Here is a 25395-nt window from a genome sequence, read left to right as displayed (position 1 = left end):
ACAGAATCTCGCTCTGTTGCCCAGGCTGGAGTGCAATGTGGCAGTCACAATTCACTGCAGGCTGGACCTCACAGGCTCAAGCAATTCTCCCATCTCAATCCCCAGAGTAGCTGGGACTACAGGTGTGCACCACCACGCCGGGCTAATATTTTTAGTTTCTGTAGAGACAAGGTCTCACTCTGTTTCTCAGGCTGGTCTCAAATTCCCGGCCTCAAGTGATCCTCCTGCCTTGGCCTCCCAATGTACTGGGACTACAGACATGAGGCACTACATCTGGCTACAATACCTTTTACTCTTGTAAAGATCTGAATGAAATAATAGTAAAGGAAATGAATACAGTTCCTTCCATATGGTAGATAGTTACAAATACTAATTTCCTTCAATTTTCCTAGAATAAAATATTACAAGAATTCTAATTAAACCTAATTGATTGAACTGGATTTTTTTTTCTAATTCTTCTCAAATAAAATAAAGGAAATTGAAGTTATAAAACCGAAGGATACTATAATAATTCTAGGGGACTTTAATACTCCACTTTCAATAATGAATAAATCATCTAGACAAAAGAAGATCAACAATGCCTTAAACCAACTAGACCGAACAAATATCTACAAAACATCCATCCACCAACACCAAGATACAGATTCTTCTCTACTGCACATGGAGCATTCTCCAGGATGGACCATACATTAGGCCACAAAATAAGTCTTAATAAATTTAAAAAGGTAGACCGGGCATGGTGGCTCACGCCTGTAATCCCAGCACTTTGGGAGGCCGAGGCGGGTGGATCACTTGAGGTCGGGAGTTCGAGACCAGCCTGACCAACAGGAAGGAATCTCATCTGTACAAAAAACAAACAAACAGACAAACAAAAGACAAAAACATTAGCCCGGCGTGGTGGCGCATGCTTGTAATCCCAGCTACTCGGGAGGCTGAGGCAGGAGAATCACTTGAACCTGGGAGGCAGAGGTTGTGGTGAGCTGAGATTGCACCATTGCACTCCAGCCCGAGCAGCAAGAGCAAAACTCCATCTGAAAAAAAAATTTAAAAAGTAGAAGTCATACAAAGTTATCTGCTCTAATCACAATGAATAAAATTAGAAATCTAGACCAAAAGGAAAATGCAAATTTTCATGTATGAAAATTAACCAATACACTCTTAATCAACGGGTCAAAGAAGAAATCACAAGGGAAATTAGAAAATATCAGAGATGAATAAAAAATTTTTTGTAAATTTTTAATTAAAAAGTAAACATTAATGTCGAAAATGCAAACTTGGGGAAGACAGAAAAGATCACACACAAGGCCGTCACTTCACATTTGGAAGTCTGCACAGCGGCCAGGCAGAGGCGCTCCTCACTTCCCAGACGGTTGGCAGCTGCGGAGAGGGGGCTCCTCACTTCCCGAACTGTGGACAGATGGGCAGAGGTGCTCTTCACTTCCAGGATGGTTGGCAGCTGGGCAAAGGGGCTCCTTACTTCCCGGATAGTTGGCAGCTGGGCAGAGGCGCTCCACAATTCCCAGAAGGTTGGCGGCTGGGCAGAAGTGCTCCTCATTTCCCAGTTATTTGGGCGGCCAGGGAGAGGCATTCCTCACTTCCCAGATGGTTGGCAGCTGGGCAGAAGCGCTCCTCACTTCCTGGACTGTGGGCAGCTGGGCAGAGGTGCTCCTCACTGCGATTCTCACTTCCCAGACAGTTGGCGGCCAGGCAGAGGCGCTCCTCACTTCCCGGACGGTTGGCAGCTGCGCAGAGGGGCTTCTCACTTCCCCAACGGTTGGCAACTGGGCAGAGGCGCTCTTCACTTCCCGGACCATTGGCAGCTGGGCAGAGGCGCTCCTCACTTCCCAGAAGGGGCGGCGGCCGGGCAGAGGTGCTCCTCACTTTCCAGACGGTGGGTGGGCAGAGGTGCTCCTCACTTTCCAGACGGTGGGTGGGCAGAGGCCCTCATCACTTCCCAGATGGTTGGCGGCTGGGCAGAGGCACTCCTCACTTTGCAGAGCTGGCAGAGGCGCTCCTCACTTCCAGGACTGTGGGCAGCCGGGCAGAGGCGCTCCTCACTTATAGGACTGTGGGCAGCCAGACAGAGGTGCTCCTCACATCCCAGAGGGTGCGGCGGCCTGGCAGAGGCCCTCATCACTTCCCAGATGGTTGGCGGCCTGGCAGAGGAGCGCCACACTTCCCGGACCCTTGGCAGTTGGACAGAGGCGCTCCTCACTTCCCGGACGGTTGGCAACTGGGCAGAGGCGCTCCTCACTTCCTGGACAGTTGGCAGATGGGCAGAGGCGCTCCACATTTCCCAGACGGTTGGTAGCAGGGCAGAGGCGCTCTTCAGAGGTGCTCCTCACTTCCCAGATGGTTGGCAGCCAGGCAAATGCGCTCCTCACTTCCCAGATGGGGCGGCAACCAGGCAGAGGTGCTCCTCACTTCCCAGACTGTGGGTGGGCAGAGGCCCTCATCACTTCCCAGATGGTTGGCAGCCTGGCAGAGGAGCTCCACACTTCCTGGACCGTTGGCAGCTGTGCAGAGGTGCTCCTCACTTCCCAGATGGTTGGCAGCCTGGGAGAGGTACTCCTCACTTCCCAGATGGTTGGCGGCCAAGCAGAGGCACTCCTCACTTCCCAGATGGGGCAGCAGCCAGGCAGAGGCGCTCCTCACTTCCCAGACTGTGGGCAGCTGGGCAGAGGCGCTCCTCACATCCCAGATGGGGTGGTGGCCTGGCAGAGGCGCTCTTCACTTCCCAGACAATTGGTGGCCGGGCAGAGCGCTCTTCACTTCCTGGACAGTTGGCAGCTGGGCAGAGGCGCTCCTCACTTCCCATATGGTTGGCAGCTGGGCAGAGGTGCTCCTCACTTCCCGGACTATGGGCAGCTGGGCAGAGGCGCTTCTCACTTCCCAGACAGTTGGCAGCTGGGCAGAGGGGCTTCTCCCTTCCCGAATGGTTGGCAGCTGGGCAAAGGCACTCCTCACTTCCCGGACAGTTGGCAGCTGGGCAGAGGCACGCCTCACTGCGTTCCTCACTTCCCAGACAGTTGGAGGCCGGGCAGAGGCGCTCCTCACTTCCCAGACAGTTGGCAGCTGGGCAGAGGCACCCCTCACTTCCCACACGGTTGGTGGCCAGGCAAGAGATGCTCCTCATTTCCCAGACAGTTGGTGGCCGGGAAGAGGTGCTCCTCACTTCCCAGTCAGTTGGCCGGCCGGGCAGAGGTGCTCCTCACTTCCCGGACTGTGGGCAGCTGGGCAGAGGTGCTCCTCACTTCCCAGACGGTTGGCAGCCGGGCAGAGGCCCTCCTCACTTTCCAGCTGGTTGGCTGCCCGGCAGAGATGCTCCTCACTTCCCAGACGGTTGGCTGCTGGGCAAAGGCACTCCTCACTTCCCAGAGGGCTGGCTGCCTGGCAGAGGCGCTCCTCACTTCTCAGATGGTTGGCGGCCGGGCAGAGGTGCTTCTCACTTCCCAGATGGTGGGCAGCCTTTCAGAGGTGCTTCTCAGTTCCCAGACGGTGGTAAGCCAGGCAGAGGCGCTCATCACTTCCCAGACAGGGACACGGCCAGGCAGAGGCGCTCCTCACTTCCCAGATGGTGGGTGGCCTGGCAGAGGCACTCCTCACTTCCCAGATGATTGTCAGGTGGGCATTTGCGCTCCTCACTTCCCGGATGGTAGGCAGCTGGGCAGAGGGGCTCCTCACTTCCTGGACGGTTGGCAGCCGTGCAGAGGCGCTCCTCACATCCCAGACGGGGTGGCGGCCAGGCAGAGGCACTCCTCACTTCTCAGTCATTTGGACGGCCGGGGAGAGGCCTTCCTCACTTCCCAGACAGTTGACAGGTGGGCATATGCGCTCCCCACTTCCCGGATCTTTGGCAGTTGGGCAGAGGCGCTCCTCACTTCCCAGATGGTTGTCATCTGGGCAGAGGTGCTCCTCACTTCTCGGACTCTGGGCAGCTGGGCAGAAGGGCTCTTCACTTCCCAGATGGTTGGCAGCTGGGCAGAGGCGCTCCTCACTTCCCAGATGGTTGGCAGCTGGGCAGAGGCGCTCCTCACTTCCCAGATGGTTGGCAGCTGGGCAGAGGCACTCCTCACTTCCCAGATGGTTGGCAGCTGGGCAGAGGCACTCGTCACTGCGTTCCTCACTTCCCAGACAGTTGGCGGCCGGGCAGAGGCGCTCCTCACTTCCCAGATGGTGCGGCGGTCGGGCAGAGGCGCTCCTCACTTCCCAGATGGTGCGGCGGTCGGGCAGAGGCGCTCCTCACTTCCCAGACAGTGGGCCGTTGGGCAGAGGCGCTCCTCGCTTCCCACATGGTTGGCGGCCAGGCAAGAGGCTCTCCTCATTTCCCAGACAGTTGGTGGCTGGGAAGAGGCGCTCCTCGCTTCCCAGTCGGTTCGCTGGCCGGGCAGAGGTGCTCCTCACTTCCCGGACTGTTGGGCAGCTGGGCAGAGGCGCTCCTCACATCCCGGACTCTGGAAAACTGGGCGGAAGCGCTTCTCACTTCCTGTACTGTGGGCAGCTGGGCAGAGGTGATCCTCACTTCCCGGACTGTGGGCAGCTGGGCAGTGGTGCTCCTCACTTCCCAGCTGGTTGGCTGCCCGGCAGAGATGCTCCTCACTTCCCAGACAGTTGGCAGGTGGGCATATGTGCTCCTCACTTCCCGGATGGTTGGCAGCTGGGCAGAGGCGCTCCTCACTTCCCGGGCTGTGGGCAGCTGGGCAGAGGCGCTCCTCACATCCCGGACTCTGGGCAACTGGGCGGAAGCGCTTCTCACTTCCTGGACTGTGGGCAGCTGGGCAGAGGTGATCCTCACTTCCCGGACTGTGGGCAGCTGGGCAGTGGTGCTCCTCACTTCCCAGCTGGTTGGCTGCCCGGCAGAGATGCTCCTCACTTCCCAGACAGTTGGCAGGTGGGCATATGTGCTCCTCACTTCCCGGATGGTTGGCAGTTGGGCAGAGGCGCTCCTCACTTCCCGGACTGTGGGCAGCTGGGCAGAGGCGCTCCTCACTTCCCAGATGGTTGGCAGCTGGGCAGAGGTGCTCCTCACTTCCCGGACTGTGGGCAGCTGGGCAGAGGCACTCCTCACTGCATTCCTCACTTCCCAGACAGTTGGCTGCCAGGCAGAGGCGCTCCTCACTTCCCAGATGGTGCGGCGGTCGGGCAGAGGCACTCCTCACTTCCCAGGCAGTGGGCCGCTGGGCAGAGGAGCTCCTCATTTCCCATATGGTTGACGGCCAGGCAAGAGGCGCTCCCCATTTCCCAGACAGTTGGTGTGACCGGGAAGAGGTGCCTCCTCACTTCCCAGTCAGTTGGCCGGCCAGGCAGAGGTGCTCCTCACTTCCCGGACTGTGGGCAGCTGGGCAGAGGTGCTCCTCACTTCCCAGAGGGTTGGCAGCCGGGCAGAGGCCCTCCTCACTTCCCAGCTGGTTGGCTGCCCGGCAGAGATGCTCCTCACTTTCCAGCTGGTTGGCTGCCCGGCAGAGGCACTCCTCACTTCCCAGATGGTTGGCGGCCGGGCAGAGGTGCTCCTCACTTCCTAGATGGCGGGCAGCCTTTCAGAGGCTCTTCTCAGTTCCCTGACGGTGGTAAGCCAGGCAGAGGCGCTCATCACTTCCCAGACAGGGAGGCGGCCAGGCAGAGGGGCTCCTTGTTTCCCAGACGGTTGGCAGCTGGGCAGAGGCGCTCATCACTTCCCAGACGGTTGGCGGCCCAGCAGAGGCGCTCCTCCTCACTTCCCTGACGATTGGCGGTAGTGCAGAGGCGCTCCTCATTTCCCAGACAGTTGGCGGCCGGGCAGACGTGATCCTCACTTCCGGGACTCTGGGCAGCTGGGCAGAGGCGCTCCTCACTTCCGGGACAGGGTGGCGGCCAGGCAGAGGCGCTCCTCGCTTCCCAGACGGTGGGCAGTTGGGCAGAGGCGCTCCTCACTTCCCAGACACTTGGCGGCCCAGTAGAGGCGCTCCTCGTTTCCCAGACAGTGGGCAGTTGGGCAGTTGGGCAGTTGGGCAGAGGGTCTCCTCACTTCCCAGACAGTGGGCAGTTGGGCAGTTGGGCAGAGGGTCTCCTCACTTCCCAGACGGTTGGCGGCCAGGCAGAGGCGCTCCTCATTTCCCAAACGGGGCGAAATAAAAATTTTTTAAAAAACACAACCATTGTGGAAGTCAGTGTGGCGATTCCTCAGGGATCTAGAACTAGAAATACCATTTGACCCAGCCATCCCATTACTGGGTATATACCCAAAGGATTATAAATCATGCTGCTATAAAGACATATGCACACGTATGTTCATAGTAGCACTATTCACAATAGCAAAGACTTGGAACCAACCTAAATGTCCAACAACGATAGACTGGATTAAGAAAATGTGGCACATATACACCATGGAATACTATGCAGCCATAAAAAATGATGAGTTCATGTCCTTTGTAGGGACATGGATGAAACTGGAAACCATCATTCTCAGCAAACTATTGCAAGGAAAACCAAACACCGCATGTTCTCACTCACAGGTGGGAATTGAACAATGAGAACACATGGACACAGGAAGGGGAACATCACACACCGGGGACTGTTGTGGGGTGGGGGGAGGGGGGAGGGATAGCATTAGGAGATATACCTAATGCTAAATGACGAGTTAATGGGTGCAGCACACCAACATGGCACATGTATACATATGTAACAAACCTGCACGTTGTGCACATGTGCCCTAAAACTTAAAGTATAATAGTAATAAAATAAAATAAAATAAATAATTTAATAAAGTTTAAGAGAAAAAAAAAACACACACAACATACCAGCTGGGTGCTGTGACTCAGGCCTGTAATCCTAGCCCTTTGGGAGGCCAAGGAGGGCGGATCTCCTGAGGTCAGTAGTTCAAGACACGCCTGACCAACATGGTGAAATCCTGTCTGTACTAAAAATAAAAAAATTAGCCGGGCATGGTGGTGGGTGCCTGTAATCTCAGCCACTCTGGAGGCTGAGGCAGGAGAATCGCTTGAACCTGGGAGGCAGAGGTTGTAGTGAGCTGAGAACGGGCCACTGCACTCCAGCCTGGGCTACAGAGCAAGACTCTGTCTCAGAAACAAAAACAAAAACAAAAACAAAAAACAATGTACCAAAACGTATGGGATACAGCAAAGGCAGTGTGCAGAAGGAAATGTTTAATTGTAAATGTTACATTAGAAAAGAAGGAAGATCTCAAATAAATAAGCTAACTCTCCAACATAAGCAACTAGGAAAAGCAGAACAAATCGAACACAAAGCTAGCAGAATGAAGGAAATCATAAAGATTAGCACAGAGAAAAATAAAATAGAGAATATAAAAAACAGTAGAGAAAATCAATGAACTAAAAGTTGTTTCTTTCAAAATTGACAAACTTTTAGTTAGACTGACAAAAAAGAGAAAAGAAAACCAACTTAAATCAGAAATGAAAAAGAAGATGTATCACTACAGACCTTATATAAATAAGAATTGTAAAGGAATGCTAAGAATAACTGCAAACCAAAAAATTAGATACATAAGTGAAATAGTAAAGTTTCTAGAAATACACAAATTATCTAAACTGACTCAAGGAGAAATAGAGACTCTCAATAGACAATAACATTAAAGAGATTGAATAAGTAGTCAAAATCCCCCAAGAAGGAAAAGTTTACAACCAGATGGCTTCAACAGTGAATTCTAACATTTAAAGAATTAACATCAATCCTGCCGGGGTTACAAAGTGTAATCCCAGCACTTTGGGAATCCAAGGCAGGCGGATCATGAGGTCAGGAGTTTGAGACCAGCCTGGCCAACATGGTAAAACCCCATCTATATTAATAATACAAAAATTAGTGGGGTGTGGTGGCACATGCCTGTAGTCCCAGCTACTTGAGAAGCTGAGGCATGAGAATCACTTGAACCTTGGAGGCAGAGGTTGCAGTGAGCCAAGATTGGGCAACAGTGAGACCCCATCTCAAGAAAAAAAAAAAAAGTAAAAAGAAACAGAATTAACATCAATCCTTGTCAAATTCTTCTAAAAATTGAAGAGGATGAAACATTTCCTAACTCATTCTATAAGGCTAGCATTACCCTCAAAGCCAGAAGAAAATAGAACAAGAAAAGAACATTATAGAATCAAAATCTCTTTTGAATATAGATGCAAATATATGAAATGCACCATTTTAAACGGTTAACCCTTTAAAATGGTACATTTTGACAACATTAATTGCATTCACAATAATGCACAATCTTCATCTATTTCCAAAATTTTTCATCACCCCCAAACAAAAACTCTTACCATTCAGCAATAACTCCTGATGAATTCACTGATTTCGATACATTTGTCTCTGTGAATTTGCTCATTCCAGATACTATTAGTCAGTTTTCACACTGCTGATAAAGATATACCCAAGACAGGGCACTTCTTACATGGCGGCAGACAAGAGAGAATCGAGAACCAAGTGAAAGGGGTTTCCCCTTATCAAACCATCAGATCTCATGAGACTTATTCACTACCAGGAGAACAGTATGGGGGAACCGCCCCCATGATTCAATTACCTCCTATCGGGTCCCACCCACAGCATGTGGGAATTATGGGGCTACAATTCAAGATGAGATGTGGGTGGGGACACAGCCAAACCAAATCACAGATGTTTCATGTAAGTGGAATCACGTAATGTTTACCATTTTGTGCTTTTTATTGCACTCGGCATGTTTTCAAGGTTCATCCACGTTGCAGCATGCATCCAAACTTTGTTCTTTTTATGCCTGAATAATATTCCATTGTATAGATATACCATGATTTGATCATACATTGGTTTTCACCTTTTGTTTCCTTGTTTTCACTTCTTGGCTATTATGAATAATCTTGCGATGAACGTTGGCATACAGGTTGTTTGAGTCCCTGTTGTCGTCTTTTCTGGGTATCTATCTAGGAGTAGAATTGCTGGGTCATTTTGTAATTCTATGTTTAGCTTTCGAGGAACTGCCAAATTGTTTCAATAATGGTTGCACAGTCCAGGTGCAGTGGCTCACTCCTGTAATCCCAGCACTTTGGGAGACTGAGATGGGTGGATCATTTGAGGCCATGAGTTTGACACAATGGTTGCACAATTTTACATTCCCACCAACAGTGTACACGGTTCCAATTTCTTAACATACTTGCCAACACTTTTTATTTTCTTTACATATTTTCAGTTGCAGACATCTTAGAAAGTGGTATCTCATTGCAGCTGTTATTTGCATTTCTCTAATGATTAGTGATATTGAGCATCTTTTCATATGTTTATTGGCCATCTGTCTGCTTTATTTGAAAAAATGTCTATCAAGTCATTTGCCCATCTTTAAAGTAAAATTGTTTGTCTTTTTGTTATTGAGGTATAGAAGTTCTTTCTTTATTTTGGATATTAAACTCTTATCAGATATATGATTTGTGAATATTTCCCCCTTTCTGTAGGTTGTCTTTTTATTTTCTTGATTTTCTTGATAGTGTCTTTTGAAATATAAAATTTTAAAATGTTGATGAAGTCATTTTTTTTTGTTTTGCCACTTTGCTTTTGGTGTTAAGGACATAAAGATATAACCTTATGTCTTCTTCTAAGAGCGTTATAATTTGAGCAAGTACATTTAGGTTTGATCCATTTTGAGTTAACTTTTTTTTTTTTGACAGTCTCGCTCTTGTCACCCAGACCGGAGTGTAGTGGCACAATCTCCGCTCACTGTAACCTCCACCTCACGGGTTCAAGAAATTCTCCTGCTTCAGCTTCTTGAGTAGCTGGGATTATAGGCACACGCCACCATGCCTGGCCAATTTTTGTACTTTTAGTAGAGACGGGGTTTAGCCATGTTGGTGAGGCTGGTCTCCAACTCCTGACCTCAGGTAATCTGCCCTCTTCGGCCTCTCAAAATGCTGGGATTACAGGCAGGAACCACTGTGCCTGGCCAAGTTAACTTTTTTTTTATGATGTGAGGTAAGGATTCAACTTCAGTCTTCTGCACCTAGATACCCGGTTGTCCCAGCATCATTTGTAGAAGAAACTACTCTTTATCCATTGAATGTACTTGGCACCCTTATCAAACATCAATTGGCCGGAGATATACAGGTCTATTTCTGAACTCCCAATTCTATTTATTTGATCTATATGCTTGTCATTATGCCAGTACCACAATATTTTGATTAGTGTAGTTTTAGTCAGTTTTAAAGGGAAAATGAGCTCGTTCGTCATCCTTTGGTTGAAAACAAGTGGATTATCAAATCGTGGTATGTCCGTACAATAGGATATTATTCAGCTATGGGTATAGCACCAGGTGCAAGAAAAAGCAGCTATCAGATGCGGAGTTGATACCAGGTGAGTTGGCTGAAAGTCAGTGCACAGAGCAGGTGCCTCCCCAAACTCCGTGCAGACAAGTAACTACTTTTTTGCAACAGAAAATAAGGAGTTTATTCTCTAGAGAAACCAAACCAGAATAACTCTAAATTCAGGGCATGGGATAGGATGAAAAGCATAGGTGAAGTGCTAAACTAAAAGCAGGAAATAAAGTGAAAGTCTGCAAGGTGAATTGGTCACGTAAGCCTCTAGCTCATGACCTGCTCACAGCACTTCTACAACTAAAATTTTGATAATGATGAGGGAAATCTAGAATGAATGAAGTAGAGGGAAAGAATACATATTATTAAATATAAAATAATATATTAATAAATATAGAATTAATACATAGAATAAATATTAACTATGATCCTTGATCAGATACAGCAGTGGGATCTATAGGTTTTTCCAGGAGTATACTTGTATTAGTTTTTTCAGGCTTATATCTGGCTCCCATCTTGAAGAGCACTCTGTGATGAACAGGGTGTCATGAAGAGCTTGAATAAATCTGTATGTTGCAAGGGGTGAGCTATCTCAGGCACCTCTTGTACACCATTGCCTAACTCAGTCCTGTGTCTTACTCCAGCTGCTGTTGTAGCCACCAATTCTGAGCAGCAGACTGCCACCAGTTCTGCCCACTGCAACCAGACAGCACCTCACTCCAAGTTCACACTACACACCTCTTACTTCCTACCTTGGAGCTTCTCTGATGTCACAGCATGGATGCCTGTGAGAAATGTGGCACTCTCATGCGGAAACCAGGAAATAATGAGGAATAAAATCTATGAGACTACCTTGACCAGTGGAAGATGGGATCTGATGGATAAATGCTTCCCCCTTTTGTCTTCCACATGAGGTCCACAGAATGTTCTGGTGAGATGGAGCACTTGTAGCCATGGCTAACTCCATAGCTCATCTTTGTATTTTTTTCCCCTCTGTCTTTACTCCACTCCCCCAGTCCCTCATTCGTGTCTCCTGGAATAATCCCAATAACTACCTAAATGCATGCTCTTGTCTCATTCTCTGCATTTTTAGAGGGGTCCAAATTAAGACAAATCTGAAAATTTTACCCAACTGTATGGGCAAAAGATATAAAATTATAATAAAGATATTTTCAGACATGCAATGACAGAAAGGAAAAGGATAGAAGGTAGGAAGAAAACGAAGAAGGAAGGAAGGAAGGAAAAGAGGAAGGGAGGAAGGTGGAAAGGGGATGGAAGGAGGGAAGGAAGGAGAAGGGAAGGGAAGGAAGGAAGGAGAAAGGAAGGGAAGGAGGGAAGGAAGGGGAGGGAGAGAAGGAGGGAGACAGGGAAGGAGGGAGGAAGGAAGGAAGGAGAAAGGAAGAAAAAAGGAAAGAAGGAAGAAAAGAAGGAAGGGAAAAAAGAAAGAAAGAGAAAGAAAGAAAAAGAAAGAAAAGAAAGAGGAGAGAGAAAGAAGAAAAAAGGAGAAAGAGAAAGAAGAGAGAGAAAAAGAGAAATACATGGGGATGAGGAAAACTAGTACTAAATGCAATTCAGGAGATTGGCCAAGTTTCAGAATAACGGCTGTGCAGCAGATTCAAAGAAGGAGCACTGCAGATTAAACTTTCAAGAGGGATAACTCTAGGCATTGGGGTGAGGTCGGGGGGTAGGAGAAATAATATAAAGAAGATTTCACATGTGTGAGCCTTTGGGGAGAAAATCACCACATATAGGAGACTGAGAGGTCTGATGGTAAAATTCAATGATTTGTACATTGAAACAAAGCAAGTGAAAGATAAAGTAATTATTTACTCCCCCACATTTCCCAGAGAGGAAATGTAATCATAAAAAAGTATGGCCCACTAGTGAACAATATTTAGACAGCCATAATACTATAAATTTTTGTGAATGATTTTTCTAAACATATAGCTAGATGGGTAGGATAAGGGAGGAAAGGGGTCTGTGTAGGGGGAACCGTGAAAAAGAGCTAATTCATCACTTATCATGCAAAAAAAAACAATCGAAAATATTTAAACATATATCAACAAGAAGCAGTAAAAAACTGCTTTTCAGTATTTTTAAGGTTTTCAGTTAATGCAGCAGTCTGCTACTGAGAGAAATATATTCTCAGTCTAAGAATGAGGGTATAAACATGATATTATTTTATTTTCTCCTCTGACCTCTATCTTCAACTGTGTTATATTGAATTTCATTTTCACTTTACTTAATAATCTCTTGACCAGACCCCATAGCTCTCTAGTCATTTTTTTTCCTTGAGACAGAGTTTTGCTCTTGTTGCCCGGGCTGGAGTGCAATTGTGTGATCTTGGCTCACTGCAACCTCCACCTCCAGAGTTCAAGCAATTCTCCTGCCTCAGACTCCCGAGTAGCTGGGATTACAGGCATGCACCACCACGCCCGGCTAATTTCGTATTTTTAGTAGAGACAGGGTTTCTCCATGTTGGTCAGGCTGGTCTCGAACTCCTGACCTCAGGTGATCCACCTGCCTTGGCCTCCCGAAGTGCTGGGATTACAGGCATGAGCCACTGCACCCGGCCCTCTAGTCATTTTTCAAAAGGTGCGAAATGTCCAGTCCACCTTCCTTGATTTTAAAACTTCAGTCATAGGCCAGGTGCAGTGGCCTATAATCTCAGCACTTTGGGAGGCTGAGGCAGGAGGATCACTTGAGGCCAGGAGTTTGAGGCCAGCCTGGACAGCATAGCAACTCCCCATCACTACAAAAAAAATTAAAAATTAGCAGGACATGGTGGCATGCACCTATAGTGCCAGCTACTTAGGAGGCTGAGTTGGAAGGATCGCTTGAGCCCAGGAGTTCGAGGCTGCAGTGAGCTATGATTGCACCACTGCACTCTAGCCTGGGCAACACAGTTTCTAAAAATAAAATGAAATAAAATAAATGAAATAAAATAAAATAAGATACTTCAATCTTAGAAGCCATGTGTGGGGAAAAGAAAGAGAGATCAGATTGTTACTGTGTCTTATTTCCTTTCTCAGTCTCTCATCTCACCTAACAAAAAATACCCACAGGTGTAGAGGGGCTGGCCCCCTTCACCATGAATACTCTCCTTCCCTCCCATCCTTTCCATCCATTCATGCTTCCCCCTACACACACACACCTTTCCTCCCTTATCCTACCTACCCAGCTATGTTTTTAGAAAAATCAATCACAAAAATTTAGATTATTACGGCTGTCTAAATACGCTTCCGTGCCTCAGGCAAGGAATCCAGAGGAAGCAGGAGACGTGCTGGCAATTTCACTCCCCTATGTCTTGGTCAGGAATTGGGGCTACAGTAAAAGAGTAAACATCTTTTTTTTTTTTTTTTTGAGATGGAGTCTCGTTCTTGTTGCCCAGGCTGGAGTGCAGTGGTGCAATCGCGGCTCACTGCAACCTCCGCCTCCAGGGTTCAAGCGATTCTCCCGCCTCAGCCTCCCGAGTAGTATTACAGGCACCTGGCACCACACGCGGCTAATTTTTGTATTTTTAGTAGAGATGGGGTTTCACCATGTTGGCCAGGCTAATCTTGAACTCCCAACCTCAGGAGATCCGCCCACCTCAGCTTCCCAAAGTGCTGGGATTACAGGCGTGAGCTACCAGGCCCTGCTAAAGGAGTAAACATCTGAATGTATACCTGATACTGTTATCGTCGCCTCCTAGCTAACACTGGCCACGGACATCGACCATGCAGCTAGAACCTCAGTGTTTATCTGCTCATAGGGCACTTGTAGAAATCTTTTGAAGGGTCCTCAGGAACCTTTCCACCATCAGGTTTACCTCTTCCAACCCCATCCAACCTGACACCTGGCCTCTTGCTGCTGCTGTTCTGTCCATCAGAGTGCCAAAAAGATGGCTCCATGCTGGCCAACTTCCCCAGGGCCTCTTTGGTCCAAAAGCAACCCTGCATCCTTGCCATGCTGCTCCTCCCACCTCGCTCTCATCTCTTTCTCCTCTGCTGAAATAGACATCAAGGGCAATCAGCCAGCCTGTTGCAAAGCAAACACCCAACAGGGGAATGAGATGCCAGTCTCTCCTTCTTTGGGGTACCCTTAATCTCTTCTTGAAATCCCCTCTCTCGTTTCTTGGTGTGGAGCTGCCACGGGAAGCATGCAAATGAAACAGAATGGAGGCAGGGTGTGGTGGGTTCACACCTCTAATCCAGCACTTAGGGAGGCTGAAGTGGGCGGATCACTTTAGGTCAGAAGTTTGAGACCAGCCTGGCCAACATAATGAAACCCTGTCTCTACAAAAATACAAAATTAGCCAGGCATGGTGGTGCACTCCTGCCATCCCAGCTACTCGGGAGGCTGAGGTGGGAGGATCACTTGAACCTGGGAGGCGGAGGTTGCAGTGAACTGAGATCGTACCACTGCACTCCAGCTCTGTCTCAAAAAAAAAAAAAAAGTGAATGGAGGAGACATCAATTTCTCCCCCTAGGCATATGGTTCCCACAATCTTCCCAGAGTTTTGGGTGTTCTGCTTACTAAGGTTGGAGAAGAAGGAGTAGGTGATGGCAACAAAGCTATGAGAGTCAATATCGTGTAAGTATCCAGAGCCAGACTACCCAAATAGAAACCTGTTTCTGCTTTTGGGCAGAATTATTAATAACTAACCTCGCCAAGCCTCAGTTCCTTCATCTGTAAGATAGAAACACTTCAAAGGGTCATTATAATAGTTAAATGAATAAATAAATATAAGGAGTTTAGAATAGGATCTGGGACATCGTAAACACTACATAAGTGTTATCTGTTCTTATTATTTCTGCCACACGTTAGAAAGATCTTGAGAGATGAGTCTTGTCATCTTGTCAATTCTCTTTAGACTGTGGGAGTTCTTAGCACCTATTATTTTTAGCTTTGAGGCTATAGCTACAATTCTGAAACCAAAGCAAAAATCTATTTAATGTCCTGCTACACATATTATTTAGAAATATGGAGATAAATGCTAGAAGAAATAGCTAAAAGAGTAGACAGTGATTGCCTCTAGAGCATAAGACTTGAGAGATACATCTCCCGGGGGGACTGCTACTACTCATTATCAGCCCTTTAAGTACTATTCAATTTTTAAAAATTAGAGGCATGCATTACTTTGATAAAATTAATTCTTAATTTTTAAAGAAGAAAATACTCTGAGAATATAAAACAGAATTCTACATGTTAATTAGCATCTATTTTGTTTTGGTCATATTTTAAAGGTGTCATGACAAGCCTGGAAAACATAGATAGGACCCAAAGTTATCATCCAGTTGGGACTGGAAAACTTCTATACAGACAATGCAGAAACCCTTAAGTAATTCTTTAATCCTCCGTTTTTTCTTTTCTTCCTTTTTCTCTCATAACAAAAAAAAATGCCCTAGTTTTTATTAAACAAAGCATTCTAAAATTCACTCTTAGGTAACTGAGTGCACTATTTCTTGATGGGCTCTCATATTTAATGGGATTTAGAATTATTTTACAGTAGTGTTTTTTTTTCAGGATGTTCACTGCTTCCTGAGTTACCTGCCATCTTCCTGGGGGCATTTTTTCTGCATGACAGTGTATTCCGCACATTTAATTATACACTTTTGGGAAACTGGGTGAATGTGAAGCCGTGTCGTTGTCTGGGGTAAATACTCAAGGTTCATTGTCTTACACCAAGGGAATCGAGGATGTGGGCACACAAGAAGTGAGTTTAAGAGTGGAGGTTTAATCGACGAAAGAAAGAGAAAAGAGAATAGTTATCTCTCCTGCAGAGAGAGAGTGAGGGGCTCCCCAGTGGGTCTTTGGTCTGCAGTGAAGTGCACAGGCTTTTTGTTTGTTTGTTTTTGAGACGGAGTCTCGCTCTGTACCCCGGGCAGGGGTGCAGTGGCGCGATCTCAGCTCTCTGCAAGCTCCGCCTCCCAGGTTCACTTCATTCTCCTGCCTCAGCCTCCCGAGTAGCTGGACTACAGGCGCCCACCACCAGGCCCGGCTAATTTTCTGTATTTTTAGTAGAGATGGGGTTTCACGGTGTTAGCCAGGATGGTCTCGATCTCCTGACCTCGTGACCCGCCCCCCTCAGCCTCCCAAGGTGCTGGGATTACAGGCAGGAGCCACCGCGCCCAGCTGTGCCCCAGTGAATTTTATAGACTGGTTTAAGGAAGCAGTGTCTGATTTACATAGGGCTCAAAGATTGGTTGGACCAGGTGTGTCATTTACTTAGCACTGGAAGAAGCTAGGTGCCCCACCCTAAACTTTTATTATGCAGATGAAATCTCTACCTGGCCGGCGTCATGTTATCTGTTCTTTACTGTGCACGTGCTTGACAAAGAAAAGGGGAGATGGAGACACCACGTGGAACATGCCTATCCCCAAGGCAGACTTTTCCTATTGGCACAACTGCCAGCATTAACCCCTGCAAGCTTCCAGCTTGCTTATCTATGTCTGCAGCTTGATTTTACAGGCTGCTGTCTGTTACAAAAGAAACAATTTGGGGGCTGCTTTTCATTAAAAGGAAAACCTGACCGAAGACTCTCTTACCCTCACTATCTGCCTAAATAATTTCTTTTTAACTCCTATATCAACTGTATCCTATGCCAAGGTTCAAGTGATTCTCCTGTCTCAACCTTCCAAGTAGCTGGGATTGCAGGTGTCCGCCACCATACATGGCTAATTTTTGTACTTTTAGTAGAGATGGGGTTTCACCATGTTGGCCAGACTGGTCTTGAACTCCTGACCTCAAGTGATCCGCCCACCTTGGACCCCCAAAATGCTGGGATTACAGATGTGAGTCATCATGCCCAGGCCGAATGTTTTTAATATGATAGGCAGCAATCAGTAATATGATTTGTTTTTTGCTTTTCTCAACACTGTTTCAAATACGCTTGTTTTGCTCTCTCTCTCTCCCAAGACAATTGTATTAGTCATCTTCAGAGAAATATAGCATATAGATACATACATATATAGAGAGAGAAAGAGAGAGTGTGAAAGAGAGTCAGAGAGAAGAAAGATGAAGAAGAGGAAGAAGAAGAAGAGAAGAAGGAGAAGGAAGAGAAGGAGAAGGAGAAGAAGGAGAAGAAGAAGAAGAAGGAGAAGAAGAGGAGGAGGAGGAGGAAGGAGAAGAAGAAGAAAAAGGAGGAGGAGGAGGAGGTGGAATAATTTATTATGGGAATCAGCTCATACATTTATGGAAGACAAGGGGTCCCATGATCTCTTGATAATCGATGAAGCCAGTGGCATCATTTAGCATAAGACTGAAGGCTTGAGGACCAAGAGCTCCCATGTCCAAGGGCAGGAGAAGATGGATGTCTCAGCTTTAGAAAGAGAGCAAATCGCTCTCCCTGTGCCTTTTTGTCCTATTTGGGCCCCCAGCAAGTTGGATGATGCTACGTTGGTCAGGGCAGACCTTCTTTATGCAGCCTATTGATTCAAATGCTGATCTCCTCCAGAAACACCCTCACAGACACACCCAGAAATAAGGTTTTACCAGTTATCTGGACATCCCTTATCCCAGTCAAGTTGACATATAAAATTAACCATCACAACAACCCAATATGGCTCCCTTCAGAGGCATCTCCTTGGACTACAGGAAAACATATGCATCTCGCCCTGTCCACAGCCAGAAATACAGATCATTCTCACTGCGACTATTTTTCCTTATCCAAATATTACAAGGAAATCAAGTCAGCCTCTGGCCTTCAGAATTCTCCATTCATCATCCAGTTCCTGACCAAATTCTTCATTGAAAGAACAATTTTGTACATACTTCATTTGCTCCCCACTGTGAACTAGAATCAAATGACATCAAGAAGTCAGGAAATTGTTAATGAGTTCAACCATTATGGAAAGCAGTGTGACAATTCCTCAAAGAACTAAAAACAGAACTACCATTCCACCCAGCAATCCCACTACTAGATATATACCCAGAGGAATATAAATTGTTCTATCATAAAGACACATGCACACATATGTTCATTGCAGCACTATTCACAATAGCAAAGACATGGAATCAACCTAAATTTCCATCAATGGTAGACTGGATCAAGAAAATGTGGTACATATATACCATGGAATACTATGTGCAGCCATAAAAAATGAGATCATGTCCTTTGTAGGAACACAGATGGAGCTGGAGGCCATTATCCTTAGCAAACTAACGCAGAAACAGAAAACCAAATACCACATGTTATTACTTATAAATGGAACTAAATAATGAGAACACATGAACATAAAAAGAGGAACAATAGAGACTGGGGTCCACTTGAGGGAGGAGGGTAGGGGTGGGGTGAGGATTGAAAAACCACCTATCAGGTACTATGCTTATTACCTAAGTGGTGAAATAATCTGTACACCAAACCCCCAAGTCTTAAGTTTACCTATATATCAAACCTGTACATGTATCCCTGAACCTAAATTAAAAGTTTAAAAATAATAATAAAACAGGCTGGGCACGGTGGCTCACGCCTGTAATCCCAGCACTTTGGGAGGCAAAGGCAGGTGGATCACCTGAGGTCGGGAGTTCGAGACCAGCCTGACCAACATGGAGAAACCCCATCTCTACTAAAAATGCAAAATTAGCCAGGCGTGGCGGCACATGCCTGTAATCCCAGCTACTCGGGAGGCTGAGGCAGGAGAATCACTTGAACCCGGGAGGTGGAGGTTGCTGTGAGCCGAGATCACTGCACTCCAGCCTGGGTAACAAGAGCAAAACTCAGTCTCAAAATCAACCAATCAATCAATCAATAAAATAATAATAATAAAAGAAAAAAATGATGCAGCCATTTAAAGTAACCTGTGTCCCTCGATTGAGAAGCCCCTTACATATAAAAAAAGTAACTTTGTTCAGCCAATTTTGGGTTACTAACATATGTTAACATGCTTTGTAAAATGGAAAGTGCTAAAGGTTTTCTGTAACCAGCTGCATCTCTGAAGACATGACGCATCTGTTCCCTCACAGCTAAGGAGAGAATTTCAGTGAGGAGTAATCATACCATTGGGAATGTGGCAGGGCAGCAGGGAGCCAGCCCATGCTAGGTAGGGGTTCCTTTGTGCAGCTTGCTAAATTAATATGGAAGACAGGAGAGCCAGGCTTTTCACCAGTGCTAATCCCTGTATGTTCCAAATCGGAGCTATTAATTCTGCTTGCCTGGGATCAGCAATGGAATTTTGCATCTGTTTCAGTAGCTAGGAACATGGCAGACAATGCCTTCGTGTTTCAAGTATTTTACAGTTTCTTTTTATTTTAAAAATTATAAGGCTAGGCATGGTGGCTCACCCCTGTAATCCCAACACTTTGGGAGGCTGAGGTGGGAGAATTGCTTGAGACCAGGAGTTCAAGATCAGCCTGGGCAACATAGTGAGACCTCATCTCTACCAAAAAAAAAAAAAATGTTTTAATTAGCTAGACCTGGTGGTGTGTGCCTGTAGTCCTAGCTGAGGCTGAGGCAGGAGGATCACTTGAGTCTGGGAGGTCGAGGCTGCAGTGAGCTGTGATTGTGCCACTGCACTCCAGCGTGGGTGACAGAGCAAGACCCTGTCAAAAAAAAGAAAAGGAATGGAAGAAAGGAAGGAAAGAAGGGAGGGAGGGAGAAAGGGAGGGAGGGAGGGAAGGAATGAAGGAAGGAAGGAAGGGAGGAAGGAATGATATTATAAATAATTTCAACATGCAGCAAAGTGCTAAAAATGATATAACTGCACCTCTGTGTCCATCACACAATTTAAGCAGGTGTTAACATTTTGCCATGTTCAGTTCAGTTCTTAAAGAAGTAAGCCATGACATGAACATGTCCCAAATCCCCCTCCATGCCTGAGCAGAAGCTAGCATTTTAGCTTCCACATGAAGCATAATTTCTATACATGTACATTGCCTAAGCAACCCCAATACCCATCACGGTAGAATGGATGAATTACTTAGAATGTATTCATGCAAGAGAATATTATAAAGCAATGAAAATGAGCAAACTACAGTATACACATGATCATGGAAGACTATTTCTTTCTTTTTTTTTTTTTTTTTTTTTGAGATGGAGTCTATCTCTGTCACCCAGGCTGGAGTGAAGTGGTGGGATCTCGGCTCATTGCAACTTCTGTCTCCCAGGTTCAAGCGATTCTCCTGCCTCAGCCTCCTGAGTAGCTGGGACTACAGGCATGAGCCACCATGCCCGGCTAATTTTTGTATTTTTAGTAGAGATGGGGTTTCACCATGTTGGCCAGGCTGGTTTTGAACTCCCGACCTCAGGTGATCTGCCCGCCTCAGCCTCCCAAGTGTTGGGATTATAGGCATGAGCCACCACCCCTAACCCGTGGAAAACTATTTCAAGCAAGGAAAACAAAGTTAAAAAGGTAGGATGTAGTTGAATTGCATTTAAATAAAGCTTAGAGACCAGGAAAACTAATTTGTTATCTAGGGTTATATAAACAGAAAGTCAAGCTAATGGAGGGTGGGAGGGGCCATGCCAAATTTAAAATAATACACAGGAGCTTCTGGGGCACTGGCTCTTTTGTTGCATAGGGGTTCATTTTATAATAATTAAATTATATGTAAATATGTATTTGGTGTACTTTTCACAATGGACATTTCACAATAAAAGAATCTAAAACATACTACCTTTGTGAGGTTTAAAATTATAGAATGAGGATATTAAATTTGACATAAACTTTTGCAGTCTGATTTCTTTTAACTCAGATTTATGACTTTTTGTTTCATCTGTTTCATACCTGACCAATTCACTCATTTTAACCACTCTCTAGCATTGTAGGCATAAGCCACCATTTGCTCTTTCATTTCCTTAGTGAGCAAGAGTGATTTCATATCCGTGTTTTGTAATTAAAACAGTGCACTAGAGAAAACTTTGTATTTTCCTCCTTATGCACAAGGGTGAGAGTTTCTGTTAGAGTCACATGGGCTTAAATTGCTGCATCACAAGAGATGTACATCTTCAACTCCATTGGGTTCTATCAAATTGCCCTTGGAAGTATGGCTGACCCTTGAACAACATGGCTTGAACTGTGTGGGTTCACTTATCCATGCATATTTTTCAACCAAACCCAGATTGAAAATACAGTATTCAGAAGCAGGGCACAGTGGCTCATGCCTGTAATCCCAGCACTTTGGGAGGCTGAGGCTGGAGGATTGCTTGAGCCCGGAAGTTTGAGGCCAGCCTGGGCAACATCTCAAATAATTTAAAAAAAAAAAAAAAAAGGGAAAATGTAAATCTTTGTACATAGAGAGTGGACTTTTTTCTTTTAAGAGACAAATTCTTATTCTGCTGCGCAGGCTGGAGTGCAGTGTGTGATCATAGCTCACTGTAACCTTGAACAAAGGCAATTCATTGACTTTTCACATATGCCAGTTCTCCAGCAGTGACTGCAAAGACTCATGTGCAAATTTTCAAATATACAGGGATCCTGAAACTAATCCCCTGAATATACCCAGGGATGACTGTAATTGCAGCACTTTATGTTCTCATAAGAATTCCTGTCCCCGGCTAGGCGCGGTGGCTCACACCTGTAATCCCAGCACTTTGGGAGGTCGAGGCAGGTGGATCACGAGGTCAGGAGATCGAGACCATTCAGGCTAACACAGTGAAACCCCGTCTCTACTAAAAATACAAAAAAATTATCCAGGCATGGTGGTGGGCGCCTGTAATCCCAGGAGGCAGGAGAATGGCCTGAACCCGGGAGGCGGAGCTTGCAGTGAGCCAAGATTGCACCACTGCACTCCAGCCTGGGCGACAGAGCAAGACTCTGTCTCAAAAAAAAAAAAAAAAAAAGAATTCCTGGCCCCGTATCATCTCCAACACTTTATTAGACTTTCCAGCTTTGGGTCATGGACCACATGTAAGACAGAACTCCTTGTCGTTTTAATTTCCATTTCCTTGGTTATGAGTGACATTGAGCATCTTTTCATGTGTGTCTTGGCATTTCTGGTGCACTCATTTGTGAATGATCTGTCCTTATTCCTTGCCTATTTTCTACTGAGCTGTTTGTCTTTTTGCAATTGATATATTGCAGTTCTTTATATATTCTGAGTACTAATTCCTTGATGGTGATACAGGCTATATAAGTTGCAAAAACATTCTAGTTTGGCATGTCTTATCACCTTATTACAGATAACATGGCAAGAAGGTGAGATGGGATAAGACATTTGGTTAAGAGAGGAAGATTAAGAGACAAAATACCTGTGTTCTTAACTGGTCTCAGCCACTTATAAATTAGTCACATGGCTTTCAGCAAATTATCTGATTTCTCTAGGCCGAATTTTCCTGGTCTCTAAAGTGAAGATGATAATACTCTTTATTTTATTGTTATTAGGATTAAATGAGATAATATGTGTAGAACACTTAAGAGACTCTTCCAAAAACTGTAGTTATTTTTGTAGTGTCATTTGTTGTCACACAAACATTTAAAGTTTTGATGAAGCCAAATGTTTTATTGCCTCCTTTTGTGATGTGTTTCTTTTCCATCAAATTTAAGATATCCTCTCTTACCCCAGTGATATAAAGAAATTCTCCTAGGAGTTGCTCTAAGTGTTTTACGATTTTGTTTTTTGCATATAGGATTTCATTTGGGGTACTTGTGTGCAGTGGAGAAATTATATGATCTTTCCTTTAAGAATGGTCATTTGTCCAAATACAATTTATTGAATAGCTGTGTCCAGCCAAGGGGCAGTGGAGACAGACACATTTGGCTTAGGTTCAATGGGATATGTATACACGGTTTATGGTCACCTATTCTAACCATCCTGACTTTTAGGAATATCCCCACTGCACACAGTCAGCTCACGTGGAGGCTGACACAACATGGAAAGTGTGTGGGCAATGGAACAGAAACCGGGTGTGAAGTACATGGGTGCAAGGTTCGTCTTACATCAGACAGATAACAGTGCAAGCCGAGAGTTTAGTTCTCATTAATGCAGTCGAAAATGTAAATCCTCTTGCTCTAGGAATTCACTCAGGGAAACAATGCAGAGAATTGCAAACACATGCCGCCCTCATGTTTCTTTTCTGATGGGAATCATGCTAAAAGGAATATATCAGAATCCCTGTTTTTGCAGGATATAGACCTATAAGGAGAATACAAACAAGTGCAGCTATGGAGGAGTCACATCACGTGTTTCCTGCCATCCAGTTGTCCATCACCAAAAACATGCTTCAATCTGAAAGGCTGAATTTCCTATCCATCTTCTCTTTAGAAAATGTAATACAAGGCCAGGCACAGTGGCTCACATCTGTAATCCTAGCACTTTACGAGGCCAAGGCAGGTGAACCACTTGAGGCCAGGAGTTTGAGACCAGCCTGGCCAACATGGTGAAACCCCATCTCTACTGAAAATACAAAAATTAGCTGGGTGTGGTGGTGCACACCTGCAATCCCAGCTACTTGGGAGGCTGAGGCAGGAGGATCGCTTGAACCCAAGAGGTGGAGGTTGCAATGAGCCAAGATGGCACCAGTGCACTCCAGCCTGGGTGACAGAGCTAGACTCTGTCTCAAAAAAAAAAAAAGAAAGAAAATAAAATGTAATACAAGCATTGTCCCATGAAGAGGTGACCAGAAAGTATGCAATCAAAAAGTGTAGAAAAAACAATTGACGGGGTTTGACAAACAGTTCAATAATAATCCCATTTTCTTTCTTTCTTTTTTTTTTTTGTGGTGTCCATAGCATTTTTGGGCTCTTTAAAAAAGGTGTGATTTGTTGGATTTCTCATCTCCTTTTAAATAAATTTTAACTTTCTCATCCAATTTTGTTTTCCTTAAAGAGGGATCCACAATAGTTTCAACTTCAGGTCTCCGAAAACCTGACTCTGTCCCTGCTAGTATGTTATTGTTTTCAGTAGCATCATTTCAATGGAAAGAGTTCTCTCTCTCAGCGGTATTATAGATGATAGTACAGAAAGATGGATCTATTTGCCCCAGGTCACATGGCAAGTTAGTGGTGGAGTCAGGACTAGAACCTGTGGCTTCCGAACTGGAGTTCTCTATGTTCTCTCCTGAGGTCTCCCATGTAGTATTCTCCTTATCATCATCCTAGCTCAAGGACCACCACATGGTGCACAGTTATCAGTGCCCGTTTTAATAGGGTTATTCTGAATGTGTTTCACTGATGTAATCCCCTAGCTCATCCCCTAGAGCTGGTTTTTCCTGGGCTCTTCCCTTCCAGGGAGAAAATATTAAGGACAGAGCAGCTGGATAATTTTCCCAGTTTATTTCCTGCTCTCTTTCCGGAGACATTTTGTTCCTTTTGCTCTTCAATCAAATGACCTTTCTGCTCTAGCCAGCCATAAAATACCACATTATCGCTTTCAAATTCAAATGTCACCTTGTCGTTCTCTGCATTCTCTGCAGCTCCCCATGGCTGCAGAATAAAGCCAGAACTATTTGGCATAATATGGGCCAGTTTACCTTCCCAGCCTCATTTTAACCATTCCCTATCCATCCATCTGTCTATCCATCCATCCATCCACCCACCCATCTAACCAGACAGCCATCCATCCATCCATCCATCCTTGCATCCATCCATCCATCCATTCACCCATCCATCCATCCACCTATCCATTTATACATTTATCCATCCATCCATTCAACCATCCCTCCATCCATTCACCCATCCATCCATCCATCCACCCATCCAGCCAGACAGACAGACAGCCATCCACCCACCCATCCATCCATCCACCCATCCACCCATCTATCCATCCAACCATCCATCCATCCATCCACTCACCTAACCATCCATCCATCCATTTATTCATCCATCCATCAATCCATCCATCTATCCACGCATTCATCCATCCATCCAGCCAGCCAGCCAGCTATCTCATGAATCTGTCAATCAGTTATGTCTACATGCCTTCTCCTGAATTCTCAACAATTTCCCATAATATATATTTTGCTATACCTCACAACTGTAGATAGGAAAACTGAGTCTCAGAGGAGCCTCATGTGTAGTGAACAGCATTGACTTCCTATACTGTGTTAATTCCCCCTTCCTTCCTAATAAAATCCTGATCTTATTAAAATATCTGCCCCTTATCCACACAGCCCTCATTTCCAATTCTAGGTATACATGGACAGCAAAAAATCAAAGCCAAGCATAGACAAACATTTTCTGTAAAGGGGCAGACAGTAAATATTTT

General features: G+C 45.6%; 1 protein-coding gene across 2 annotated transcripts; it reads left to right on the top strand.

Moving 5' to 3' along the window:
- Positions 1-1212: 1212 nt before the first annotated feature.
- Positions 1213-5961, top strand: LOC129040557 (uncharacterized). 2 transcript variants are annotated; one of them, XM_054495239.1, is made up of 2 exons: positions 1213-2029; positions 2065-5961. In XM_054495239.1, the coding sequence occupies exons 1-2, from the start codon at positions 1418-1420 to the stop codon at positions 4513-4515; spliced, it is 3063 nt and encodes a 1020-aa protein (XP_054351214.1). In that variant the 5' UTR covers positions 1213-1417; the 3' UTR covers positions 4516-5961. The 2 variants fall into 2 exon arrangements, with proteins under 2 accessions (XP_054351214.1, XP_063523208.1); XM_063667138.1 differs by having other exon boundaries at positions 1234-3624; positions 3822-5364.
- Positions 5962-25395: the final 19434 nt, after the last annotated feature.

Source organism: Pongo pygmaeus, chromosome 6 (genome assembly GCF_028885625.2).
Source record: "Pongo pygmaeus isolate AG05252 chromosome 6, NHGRI_mPonPyg2-v2.0_pri, whole genome shotgun sequence".
NCBI classification, from domain to species: domain Eukaryota; kingdom Metazoa; phylum Chordata; class Mammalia; order Primates; family Hominidae; genus Pongo; species Pongo pygmaeus.
This window is presented reverse-complemented; position numbering and strand designations above follow the sequence as displayed.

Coding starts and splice junctions, on each gene's coding strand:
- LOC129040557 (XM_054495239.1), top strand. CDS start 1,418: ATGGGCAGAGGTGCTCTTCACTTCCAGGATGGTTGGCAGCTGGGCAAA. Junction 2,030..2,064: donor CGCTCCTCACTTCCAGGACT/GTGGGCAGCCGG, acceptor CCTCACTTATAG/GACTGTGGGCAGCCAGACAG.